Source organism: Ranitomeya imitator, chromosome 5, assembly GCF_032444005.1.
Source record: "Ranitomeya imitator isolate aRanImi1 chromosome 5, aRanImi1.pri, whole genome shotgun sequence".
Classification (NCBI taxonomy): domain Eukaryota; kingdom Metazoa; phylum Chordata; class Amphibia; order Anura; family Dendrobatidae; genus Ranitomeya; species Ranitomeya imitator.
In genome coordinates this window covers 18,430,978-18,444,082 of record NC_091286.1, presented here as the reverse complement: position 1 = coordinate 18,444,082, position 13,105 = coordinate 18,430,978, and the positions used below count along the sequence as shown (strand labels likewise).

At 52.4% G+C, this 13,105-nt stretch overlaps 2 protein-coding genes across 4 annotated transcripts in view; one reads left to right on the top strand and one right to left on the bottom strand.

Moving 5' to 3' along the window:
* Positions 1–12,421, bottom strand: part of CLIP4 (CAP-Gly domain containing linker protein family member 4) — a 61,893-nt gene extending 49,472 nt beyond the window's left edge. For 2 of the 3 annotated variants that reach the window (XM_069768362.1, XM_069768361.1), the window contains exons 1-5: positions 12,312–12,421; positions 2,901–3,054; positions 2,166–2,305; positions 974–1,067; positions 66–227 (exon numbers count right to left, since the gene is read on the bottom strand). In XM_069768362.1, coding sequence (XP_069624463.1) covers positions 66–227; positions 974–1,067; positions 2,166–2,305; positions 2,901–3,039 — 535 coding nt within the window. In that variant the 5' untranslated portion in view covers positions 3,040–3,054; positions 12,312–12,421. Of the gene's footprint in view, positions 1–65; positions 228–861; positions 1,068–2,165; positions 2,306–2,900; positions 3,055–12,311 lie in introns of all 3 variants that reach the window. The other variant, XM_069768363.1, reaches the window with a different exon arrangement.
* Positions 3,288–4,476, top strand: LOC138637645 (microtubule-actin cross-linking factor 1, isoforms 6/7-like). The gene is made up of 2 exons (XM_069726481.1): positions 3,288–3,297; positions 3,374–4,476. Exons 1-2 carry the CDS (start codon positions 3,288–3,290, stop codon positions 4,474–4,476), a joined length of 1,113 nt encoding a protein of 370 aa, XP_069582582.1.
* Positions 12,422–13,105: the final 684 nt, after the last annotated feature.

Here is a 13,105-nt window from a genome sequence, read left to right as displayed (position 1 = left end):
CCACTGGTCCATGGATTTCAGGGCTCTTTTCGGACTTGGACCCCGGTATTTGCCAAACTTCCTACCTCTCGGCTTTGAAGCCTTCAGGATAAGATGAATCAACTCAGGAACATCGAAATAGGCGGCGTAATGTAGAGCGTTCATATTAGTCCAGCGGCTCCGTAAGCTCACGTCTGCCCCCACGTCAATAAGGTACGAGGCGAATTTTGCAGCGGTCTCTGCGTCTCCTGTGAGATAAATCGCACGTACCTTTAAGAAGTAACCATTGCTGGAGGTGACGAAGACAAAGCTCTCAATGTCAGATCTCTCATTGCCCTTCATTGTTTTGCTTTCAAAATTATTTTTTTTTGCACTTCGACTGACAGAATAGAGGGAAGATAAAGAGAGGGCTGTGCACACAACACAGAGTGGGACACTTTATTTCTCAATACAATCATACATGGAAACTGATCAACTGCAAAAAGTTTTAAAGGTGTATGAAAAAAAAAAAATATTATCAGAATCCTCCACATTTGAAGGTTGAGTGGCGTTATACAACGCGTGTCCCATTTAATAGAATAGACCTTGTGCAAGGAACCTGCTGGCTCCGGCCACATCCGCGCAGGCACCAGTCGAAGCAATGTCATCAAAGCAGATTACCTACCCATGCAGAAATGAGCGGCACCAGAGAAAACCCTTTAACAAGTCGAAGGCAGTATATAAAAATGTGGAGATACTGTCATGTGCCGCTGACTGCTGCATTGGAGGCGAGTGCGGATGACGTTACGACCCTCACAATTGGCGGGTGTCCAGCTCTACTGAATAGGCCACATCAGCATCTGGACAGGTACGTGGGGTCCTAACATCATTGGCATCGCTCACCTCCGATATGGAAGGGAGAGGAGTCAGGCAGCCCCATTTAAGACCAAATAGTATTTTTGTAGCCATCTGGGGCCTTGCATGTAGCAGAAGTCCACTTTTGCACAGCTCTCACCGATGCCCTGCGCTCCAGATTTACAAGTGTAATGCAGCAGTGTCATATCCGTCAGCCCATCCCGGTCGTTGACATTACATCCTCGCTTCAAAATCTGCACACAAAAAAAATAATTAAAAAAATGTTAGTTACATAAAAAATGACCTTGGGATAAAATCATACATTCTCTGGAATATCTGAGGCAGGTGATTTATTCATCCACACAGGATCCAACACATAGGATCTGCCATAAAGATTTGATCAGTGGAAGTCAAAGGGGCTGCTCACAGGGGTCTCATGTCCCCATCTGGGGACATTCCAGACAACCAACATTTAACTTCTTTGCACATCCTGATGTTCCCATTATAACCTTCCATCGCCTCCGCATAGTTTCAGTTTTTTTAGCGTGTGGATAAGTCTACCAAAAGCCCCCGTAGCTGCCATCTTGGTCCTCCCATTTAGCCCAGTCTGACAGACATAATACTTTTTTATATATAAACTGCAATATTGTATATATAAAAATGTTTGTTTTTTGTTTGTTTTTTTATTAAATCTTTTTTCCTATTTTAAAAGTAAAGAAAAAAACCCACATTAAAAAAAAAAAAAAAAAAAAAAAAAAAAAAAAAAAAAAATCGCCACATTCGTGGAAGTCTGATTTATCAAAATATACAAACAATTAATCAAAAAGATAAATAAACCGTGGCCCTGCAGTCACTTCCCGTCAGGAACAAGACTCCATCACGGGTCATCGCTGCAGTCACTTCCGGCACAGTTTCTTTTATTACCGCACTCAGCCAGGGCTGCGCTTCATAGGAGCACAAAGATGGCTGCGGCATCAGCCTTCAGCAGCCCCTGACTGCCAGAGTAACTCATTACCAACCCACAATTGTAGCATTTCAATAGTTTTAAATAGCGCAAATTGCGATTGATAGCGACATCTAAAATACCTAAACAGCAGCGATCGGAGTTTGCATTAGTGGCTGATGTTATAGGCAGGTGCTGACTGTATAACACAGCAGGCACCCATCTACGGAAGCGGTTAAAGACATCCAGTTGTGGGTCGGAGACATCCACATATGTAGCACTCAGATGTTGAATACGGGCCTTACGTAAAAGACATAATAAATGTGGCCAAGCCCGGTCATTTGTATTAACCAAAACTAGTGATCGACTGTCCTCCACCTCGTTTAGTCCACTCGTGTCGTGGACCCACCTCATTCCCGATGACGTCCATGTTCTGCTGGACTTGGGGGACCCATTGTCTTAGGATAGCAAACAGCTCAGAAACCGAGGTGTCTGGATCAAACAGAATATCCTGGCAGGAAGCATCATTAGGGTCAAAAAAGGAGAATTCTGCAAAAAAAAGTAAATAGTAATTACACAGGGAGCAGCCTATATCTGAGGGGTCCTGCGGCCCTAGACCCGTTAGACTGAGCTCAAACATGTTAGTTATAGGGGTTGTATGGCACAGCTCATTTCCTTTTGTCATATTTGCGATGCCTGCCGGGAATCTAATGGTTTGTGCCTCTAAATGTGAATATGACAGCTGCTGCACAACCCCTTTATAAGGAGAAGCAGTTTATTTGCCCACTCTGCAGGGCGTCATGCATAATGGAAACCTCAGAATCTGTGTGCCGGAAGATCCCTGCACAAACATCACTATATGGGTCTCATACAGAGGCCGACATAGATCTGCACACAATCTGTAACATGCCCAGCACGGACAGCCACACAGTAATATAATCAGGACATCGATCTTCTCATCCCTATTGAAATGAACAATCAGGGTCCAGAGCAGAGGAAAAAATTGCCATCAGTGTCTCCACACCAGAACTCGGGGGCACTGCCTGCATCCTGATGGATTTTGGGGGGGCTCCTGAGTGACACTCACCTGGGTAGTGATTCCTATATATAATGCTTGGGTCATTCTCACATGTCTCGTACTCACCACAGTCAGACGGCATCGGAGCTGCAGCCACGGAGAAGGTGACAGGTTGGCAGGAGTCAGGATAGTACGGCTGGAAGCGGTGGAAAATGGATAGAGCGTGTCCTTCGAGGTACCCGAGAGTCAGGTCCTCAATGGTCATTTTCTAGAAAACCACCTGGCGATTAGGAAAATAGAAAGGAGGGAGGACATTAGAGAAAAGCCACAAAATGAGTGGACAATCCAATAACAAGTGCCAGGAATAAACCTCTCACAACAAAGCCCCTCCCGGACCCCGCTCCGGCCGCAGCTGTGCCGCCCGCTTGTCATCAGATGCATTATATTTCAGAGGCTGCCTGACCCTGGGTCCCACTCTTCCTTTTCACCGTCCTACTTACATTTTTCACCTTTATGATCCTAAGTTCAGGATGGAACATTGCAAACAAAGAATTACAAGCACTCACCATGAGAACTAACAAGCCCCGCTGCGTTATCAGAGGCCCGTCAGGGACCGACGAGCCCCGCTGCGTTATCAGAGGCCCGTCAGGGACCGACGAGCCCCGCTGCGTTATCAGAGGCCCGTCAGGGACCGACGAGCCCCGCTGCGTTATCAGAGGCCCATCAGGGACCGACGAGACCTGCTGCGTTATCAGAGGCCAGTCAGGGAACGACGAGCCCCGCTGCGTTATCAGAGGCCCCTCAAGAACCGACGAGCCCCGCTGCGTTATCAGAGGCCCGTCAGGGACAGACGAGCCCCGCTGCGTTATCAGAGGCCCGTCAGGGACCGACGAGCCCCGCTGCGTTATCAGAGGCCCGTCAGGGACCGACGAGCCCCGCTGCGTTATCAGAGGCCCGTCAGGGACCGACGAGCCCCGCTGCGTTATCAGAGGCCCGTCAGGGACCGACGAGCCCCGCTGCGTTATCAGAGGCCCGTCAGGGACCGACGAGCCCCGCTGCGTTATCAGAGGCCCGTCAGGGACCGACGAGCCCCGCTGCGTTATCAGAGGCCCGTCAGGGACCGACGAGCCCCGCTGCGTTATCAGAGGCCCGTCAGGGACCGACGAGCCCCGCTGCGTTATCAGAGGCCCGTCAGGGACCGACGAGCCCCGCTGCGTTATCAGAGGCCCGTCAGGGACCGACGAGCCCCGCTGCGTTATCAGAGGCCCGTCAGGGACCGACGAGCCCCGCTGCGTTATCAGAGGCCCGTCAGGGACCGACGAGCCCCGCTGCGTTATCAGAGGCCCGTCAGGGACCGACGAGCCCCGCTGCGTTATCAGAGGCCCGTCAGGGACCGACGAGCCCCGCTGCGTTATCAGAGGCCCGTCAGGGACCGACGAGCCCCGCTGCGTTATCAGAGGCCCGTCAGGGACCGACGAGCCCCGCTGCGTTATCAGAGGCCCGTCAGGGACCGACGAGCCCCGCTGCGTTATCAGAGGCCCGTCAGGGACCGACGAGCCCCGCTGCGTTATCAGAGGCCCGTCAAGAACCGACGAGCGCCGCTGCGTTATCAGAGGCCCGTCCGGGACAGACGAGCCCCGCTGCGTTATCAGAGGCCCGTCAGGGACCGATGAGCCATGCAGTGTTATCAGGGTCTAACTAGCCCCGTAGCATTATCAGAGGCCCGCCAGGGACAGACAAGCCTGTTGCGTTATCAGAAATCTGCCAGGGACCAACGAGCTCCATAGCGTTATCAGAGGCCTGACAGGGACAGACATGCCCCGCTGCGTTATTAGGAACCCGCCAGGGACCGATGAACCCTTATTAGAATAAAAAGATAAAAAACAAGATGAAATGGATCTAACATGATCAGCAACATGCACCCCTATTATTCAAGACGTGAACAGTTTTGATAAACAGTGTAACCACAATATTCCTAAATTTCCTACATCCATAAACTGAACCCCGCTCCTGACCATTTCCGGGTGACACAGGGGCACTCGTTGGTACAACCTATCATGATGCTGTGTTGAATGTATGGACGGCAGCCGACTGACAGCACTGACTGGTAACCGCTGTACCCATGTGTCACTTAGCTTGAAACAGAGACTGTTGTGCACACCGCTGCAGCGCGAGGTGCTGGCGGAAGGGAGTGGCGAACTCCACGAATCACCATGTTTGAGAAATTTTCACAGCACACTCAAAGGTTAAAGTGCAAATGTTTTTAATTTTTAGTAATTGCTCAAAAATAAAGTTCAAGTGGCGGACAAGGCAAAGATATATACGGTAGAAGCAACTTAGCGCTTCGACCCCATCCCGGGCCGTGATGACATAGTCGCTCTGGAGGGGGAGGGGAACTAATATATACACAATAATATTACAATATTTACAGTATGCAAAAGAAAACAGATTCCAGGTGGGAAAATATGAAAACAATGTAGTCCATTTGTCACTTAGTTTGTTCACTATATTTTACGTATATTTTGTATGTAACCCCTTTTCCTATGTACAGCACCATAGAATCAATCCGGATTTAATAATAATAATAATAATAATAATAATAATAATAATAAGGTCCATCAGGTCCTAATGCGGTGGCCATACACAACATGCCCTTCTGTGAGCCCGGATCCATGAATTATAATATCTGCCATTATTATCGTGATTGTGTGTGAACTATATATTACATGTATCGCCTCCGATGGGTCTCCACCCAATGTCCCTGGCCGGGATCCACCACGAATTCCTAGAACCATCCGCAGCGTGATACAACATGTTTATGGGGTTTAGACAGTTTGTGTCAGAGCTTTTGATCCATGAAGAGCTCCTTATATTCACTCCCTTCTTAAAACATGTCACTCATACATGGCATCAATAATATTGTGAGGGAGAGGGGGTCTAACCTGTGGGATAGGCATCGATCCTGAAAACGAAGGGGGTTACAGATCTGATTTAGTGCCATGTCCCCTTCTAAGTTTTGCTTCAGGAAACAAAGTGCTAAAATCAGCTCTATAGCCCTGTTCTTCTCAGTAATAATGGGAGTCCCAGAAAGAAGTCAGACCTCTACCCATGTCAGCAATACGCTATCACAGTATGGCACCAGAAAGGCGTCCATAACAAAACATGTGCTATGCTCATTACTTCTTGGCACATATACCCTGCACTCTCTCCCTTATATCTGTGAGGCCCTATGAAGTTTTGGGTAATCCATGGCCAATGGGAATGTTGTAAATCTAGTGCAATCCCCCGTACCCACAAAGTGTTCACTACATTAATTGCAAATTCAAAATCTGATCAGAGGACGCAGAAGCCAATCTAGAGTTACAGTAAAGAAGTGTCAGCTCTGCAGACAAGCAGGTCCCGAACTGGGAGCTTATATAATGGGAGTAAGGGGATGTAAGGACCTTGATTATCTGCTTAAGACCTATTGTGATGTCAGTAAAAAAATAAATAAAATAGTCCCAACCTCCTGTGTTTGTTACAATTGTATCCAGTCTAGACAACATGGGAATCACAAATCTTTCTCCTGTTTGTTACAATGTCTTTGTTACTGCAAACAAAGGCAAAAATCATACGTGCAGACTGTGCAGGAATATATGGTCCACCACAAAGTAAAAGCACCTATGACTGCACTAATTATCAGATTTCTTTATTTTTATCAGTAGGGGGGAAGGGGATATATCATTTGGGTATGTAACCACCATGACTGGTAAAGGTCTGACCTCCCGGACCGCCAGCAATCCTGAGAATAGCAGGGCTGTAAAGATCACTATCCCCCCTCTGGCTCCACATTGTACTTGGAGCAGCCCAATGCTCGGCCAGACCTGCCTTATATTTCGCCGGACTATCAGGTCCCGGGAGGGAAGGCATCCGTTCCATCAGATCCGTAACTTTTCTGAGCACAGCCTGAAGGGCATTAATGTCTATACTGTGAAGCTACCGAGAACTAGAGATGAACCTGACAAGTATCCTGCAGCTGTAGTACAGGGCAGCCCCCGGTGCCCCCTGACCTCAGATATTGCACGATCGCCTCTGAATTAAAATTTAATAACGATTCCCCGGACTGCAGTGCAGCAAGTGAACAACAGATGGGTGATAATGGGATTCTGCCTGCGGTCGTGAGATCATCTGAGCGGAGGGCGGGAAGATTAATCATCACCATCCTGATATAGCTTATTACAGCATCAACCAGCAGAGCACTGCGGCTGCAGAGCATCGCGCCCAAACAATGCACACCTCACACTCACAAGCTGCGCCCGGCACAAACGACTCCGATTGTAACATAACCATTGCTGAAGATTTGTATTAACCACTACTGCGTCCTTTGGGTGAAAAGTTTTGCAGCCATTTCAGAAAATTGTGGCAAAAACGCAGAAATCAACCCTTAGGTCCCATTCAGACCTCAGTGATTTTCTTGTCTGAACGAGTTTCATAACTTTTTTTCATCAGCGTTTCACCAGTCTTTACCAACTGTCCGAGATTCATCAGTTTTGCTTGGATGAGAAATTAAAAAAAAAAAAAAAAAAAAAAAGGAGTAGTATTTCCTATCTTGCAGTCTGTGAAAACCAAATAGCACATGGATGGCATCTGGGATCTGTCTGATTTTTTTTTCACGGACCCGTTGACTTGCATTGCCAATTCTAATCAATATCAGACATGTATCCGTGAATTTTCAAGGACCACTCAAGTCTGCGAAAGATCAACGATGTGTGAACATAACTCATTCACGACAATAGCTACGAGTGCCATGTGTGCAAAACACGTACAGCACTCTTTAAAAAAAAATGGACACGTGAACGAGCTCTTAGGGTGTATTTTGACGACTATATAAATTGGACGGAGACTGGACTAAGAGTGCACAGAGTAACGGTATGGTTTGGGAGACCTGTCCACCACTCTGTGCATTCTGATTTATTCTGTCGTCTGACTGCGCCCTTAGAAAAAGCGCACATTGAATGGAACAATCCACTGCAAATCCTCAGGCAGATAGTGGTGCAAATCAGCGGCAAACTCTGCACGTGTAACACCTAGAACAGCCCTCTACATTTAGGCCATGTGCAAACGTTGCAGATTTCCTGCGGATCCGCAGCGTGTATTTCTGCGCAGAAACGCAAGTGATTTACAGTACAATGTAAATCAATGGAAAAAAAAATGGTGTGCTAATAGTGCGGAAAATTCCGCACGGAAAACGCAGCGGATTAAAAAAAAAGGAGCATGTAATTTCTTTGTGAGGATCTGCAGCGTTTCTGCACCCATTTCATAATGGAAATCGTCAGGGGTAAAAACGCATGAAATCTGCAACAAAAACACACAAAAAAACGCACAGATTTTGACCTGTGTTTTCTGCCAAAGATGCAGAATCCGCACAGAAAATCCACAACGTGTGCACATACCCTAAATAAAAATTCTTCTATACAGTGGGGGAAATAAGTATTTGATCCCTTGTTGATTTTGTGAGTTTGCCCACTGACAAAAGACATGAACAGTCTATAATATTAAGGGAAGGTTAATTTTCACATTGAGAGATATAATATCAAAAATAAAATCCAGTAGGGAAACTCACAAAATCAGCAAGGGATCAAATAATTATTTCCCCCACTGTAAATCCTCATGCAGATTTTGGTATAACACCCCCTCTACATTAAAAAAAAAAAGGGGGTGAAGGAGACAGTCAAAATGTGAAAGTGACAAATTGAGCATTTTAATACTTTAATCCACTTGGCTGGCACTATAATCCGTGGTGGAATTTTCTTTGTGAGAATCCGCAGCATGTCCATCCCATGTGGACAGACACACAAGTGCGAGTACACGCTGATTTTGGAGCATCTTTCATGCTGACAGTCAATCCACCAATAATCCGCACTCGGTGTGAATGGAGCTTCCTCGGCCCTGGTTACACGCAACGGAAAATTTGGTGCCGCTGCAGGAAGAGTAGCAGGTTACTTATCGTGGTCAAATTACAAAATTACAGATTGAAGCCGAGGATGACACCTGTGAACTAACAATAGGGCCGATCCCTGTACAGCTCTGCGCCTGATCAGACTACAAATCTGCAGAGAATCTGAGCTCAGCCTCTGCTGTTTGCTGCAGAAATATCGGCGGGTTAGCAATTTTTTTTCGTGTGCATTCGGTGATTTGGTTAAAAGAGGAAATCAGGTTCCCCGTGTTCAAGCTTCACAGAAGTAAATGGTGCGCAGGTCCTATCGATATACCCATACCACAAGCCCCATATAATGACTACTCTGGCAAACGACAAGAGGCTCCTGCTTACATGCAATTCCCCAGCATTCCCGTAAGAGGCGCTATCACGCTGCACTCACAGATCAGCATTGCAGCCAATGAGTATTTCTCCAGTGGAAGCCGGAGCCTAAAAATGGAATTATCTGCGTCCTGTGAATGACGCCAACGAGTAAGACATAGGGAGGAAAGTCTGATAATCTGGTATCTGGTGAACCAATGAGTCCGAACCATCAGACGTGTGTACTCCTCAATCAACCCTTACCATGAGTGACAGCAGCTCTCACCATCAGTGTCGCCCCTCACACCATCACTGGCAGCTCAACCCTCAGTGACAGCACCCACGCTCCCCCCTCAGTGACAGCACCCCCGTCTCTCCCCCTCAGTGACAGCACCCCCGTCTCTCCCCCTCAGTGACAGCACCCCCCCTCAGTGACAGCACCGTCTCTCCCCCTTCAGTGACAGCACCCCCCTCAGTGACAGCACCCCCCTCTCTCCCCCTTCAGTGACAGCACCCCCCTCAGTGACAGCACCCCTGTCTCTCCCCCTCAGTGACAGCACCCCCCTCTCTCCCTCTTCAGTGACAGCACCCCCCTCAGTGACAGCATCCCCGTCTCTCCCCCTCAGTGACAGCACCCACGCTCCCCCCTCAGTGACAGCACCCCCCTCAGTGACAGCACCCCTGTCTCTCCCCCTCAGTGACAGCACCCCCCCTCTCTCCCTCTTCAGTGACAGCACCCCCCTCAGTGACAGCATCCCCGTCTCTCCCCCTCAGTGACAGCACCCCCCTCTCTCCCCCTTCAGTGACAGCACCCCCCTCAGTGACAGCACCCCTGTCTCTCCCCCTCAGTGACAGCACCCCCCCTCTCTCCCTCTTCAGTGACAGCACCCCCCTCAGTGACAGCATCCCCGTCTCTCCCCCTCAGTGACAGCACCCACGCTCCCCCCTCAGTGACAGCACCCCCCTCTCTCCCCCTTCAGTGATAGCACCCCCCCTCTCTCCCCCTTCAGTGATAGCACCCCCCCTCTCTCCCCCTTCAGTGATAGCACCCCCCCTCTCTCCCCCTTCAGTGACAGCACCCCCCTCAGTGACAGCACCCCCGTCTCTCCCCCTCAGTGACAGCACACACGCTCCCCCCTCAGTGACAGCACCCCCCTCTCTCCCCCTTCAGTGACAGCACCCCCCTCAGTGACAGCACCCCCGTCTCTCCCCCTCAGTGACAGCACACACGCTCCCCCCTCAGTGACAGCACCCCCCTCTCTCCCCCTTCAGTGACAGCATCCCCGTCTCTCCCCCTCAGTGACAGCACACACGCTCCCCCCCTCAGTGACAGCTCCCCCCTCTCTCCCCCTTCAGTGACAGCACCCCCCTCAGTGACAGCACCCCCCCTCTCTCCCCCTTCAGTGACAGCACCCCCCCCTCTCTCCCCCTTCAGTGACAGCACCCCCCTCTCTCCCCCTTCAGTGACAGCACCCCCCTCTCTCCCCCTTCAGTGACAGCATCCCCCTCAGTGACAGCACCCCCCCTCTCTCCCCCTTCAGTGACAGCACCCCCTCTCTCCCCCTTCAGTGACAGCACCCCCCTCTCTCCCCCTTCAGTGACAGCACCCCCCTCAGTGACAGCACCCCCCCTCTCTCCCCCTTCAGTGACAGCACCCCCCTCTCTCCCCCTTCAGTGACAGCACCCCCCTCTCTCCCCCTTCAGTGACAGCATCCCCCTCAGTGACAGCTCCCCCCTCTCTCCCCCCTCAGTGACAGCACCCCCCCTCTCCCCCTTCAGTGACAGCACCCCCCTCTCTCCCCCTTCAGTGACAGCTCCCACCGCCTTCCCCCTCAGTGACAGCACCCCCCTCAGTGACAGCACCCCCCCTCTCTCCCCCTTCAGTGACAGCACCCCCCTCTCTCCCCCTTCAGTGACAGCACCCCCCTCTCTCCCCCTTCAGTGACAGCATCCCCCTCAGTGACAGCTCCCCCCTCTCTCCCCCCTCAGTGACAGCACCCCCCTCTCTCCCCCTTCAGTGACAGCACCCCCCTCTCTCCCCCTTCAGTGACAGCACCCCCCTCTCTCCCCCTTCAGTGACAGCATCCCCCTCAGTGACAGCTCCCCCCTCTCTCCCCCCTCAGTGACAGCACCCCCCCTCTCTCCCCCTTCAGTGACAGCACCCCCCTCTCTCCCCCTTCAGTGACAGCACCCCCCTCTCTCCCCCTTCAGTGACAGCATCCCCCTCAGTGACAGCTCCCCCCTCTCTCCCCCCTCTCCCCCCTCAGTGACAGCACCCCCCCTCTCTCCCCCTTCAGTGACAGCACCCCCCTCTCTCCCCCTTCAGTGACAGCTCCCACCGTCTTCCCCCTCAGTGACAGCACCCCCCCTCTCTCCCCCTTCAGTGACAGCACCCCCCTCTCTCCCCCTTCAGTGACAGCACCCCCCTCAGTGACAGCTCCCCCCTCTCTCCCCCCTCAGTGACAGCACCCCCCTCAGTGACAGCTCCCCCCTCTCTCCCCCCTCAGTGACAGCACCCCCCTCTCTCCCCCTTCAGTGACAGCACCCCCCTCAGTGACAGCACCCCCCTCTCTCCCCCTTCAGTGACAGCACCCCCCTCAGTGACAGCTCCCCCCTCTCTCCCCCCTCAGTGACAGCACCCCCCTCTCTCCCCCTTCAGTGACAGCACCCCCCTCTCTCCCCCTTCAGTGACAGCACCCCCCTCTCTCCCCCTTCAGTGACAGCATCCCCCTCAGTGACAGCTCCCCCCTCTCTCCCCCCTCTCTCCCCCCTCAGTGACAGCACCCCCCCTCTCTCCCCCTTCAGTGACAGCACCCCCCTCTCCCCCTTCAGTGACAGCTCCCCCCTCTCTCCCCCTTCAGTGACAGCACCCCCCTCTCTCCCCCTTCAGTGACAGCACCCCCCTCTCTCCCCCTTCAGTGACAGCATCCCCCTCAGTGACAGCTCCCCCCTCTCTCCACCCTCAGTGACAGCACCCCCCCTCTCTCCCCCTTCAGTGACAGCACCCCCGTCTCTCCCCCTCAGTGACAGCACCCTCGTCTCTCCCCATCAGTGACAGCTCCCACCGTCTTCCCCCTCAGTGACAGCACCCCCCTCTCTCCCCCTTCAGTGACAGCTCCCCCCTCTCTCCCCCCTCTCTCCCCCCTCAGTGACAGCACCCCCCTCTCTCCCCCTTCAGTGACAGCACCCCCCTCAGTGACAGCACCCTCGTCTCTCCCCATCAGTGACAGCTCCCCCGTCAGTGTCGCCCCCCTCATTACCGTCGCACGATGACCCTCATCAGCTTCTCCTCATCCATCCAGCGAGCAGCGCTCCGAACTGCGACTCCGCCCCCTGATCTACGTCACTTGGGAGGCGCCAACGTCGTGACGTCACCGAGCAGCTGCTTCTCTATTTTGAGAATGGGCGGGAAAGTTCTATGAGGCGACAATATATATAGTGTGTGACACTGCGCGTGCGTGCGGCGCTCTCCTCTATCAGTGCGGAAGGCTCCGGGAGTGCGGCGCTCTCCTCTATCAGTGCGGGGGCTCCGGGAGTGCGGCGCTCTCCTCTATCAGTGCGGGGGCTCCGGGAGTGCGGCGCTCTCCATCAGTATGGGGGCTCCGGGAGTGCGGCGCTCTCCTCTATCAGTGCGGGGTCTCCGGGAGTGCGGCGCTCTCTATCAGTATGGGGGGCTCCGGGAGTGCGGCGCTCTCCATCAGTATGGGGGCTCCGGGAGTGCGGCGCTCTCCTCTATCAGTGCGGGGTCTCCGGGAGTGCGGCGCTCTCTATCAGTATGGGGGGCTCCGGGAGTGCGGCGCTCTCCTCTATCAGTGCGGGGTCTCCGGGAGTGCGGCGCTCTCTATCAGTATGGGGGGCTCCGGGAGTGCGGCGCTCTCCTCTATCAGTGCGGGGTCTCCGGGAGTGCGGCGCTCTCTATCAGTATGGGGGGCTCCGGGAGTGCGGCGCTCTCCATCAGTATGGGGGGCTCCGGGAGTGCGGCGCTCTCCTCTATCAGTGCGGGGTCTCCGGGAGTGCGGCGCTCTCTATCAGTATGGGGGGCTCCGGGAGTGCG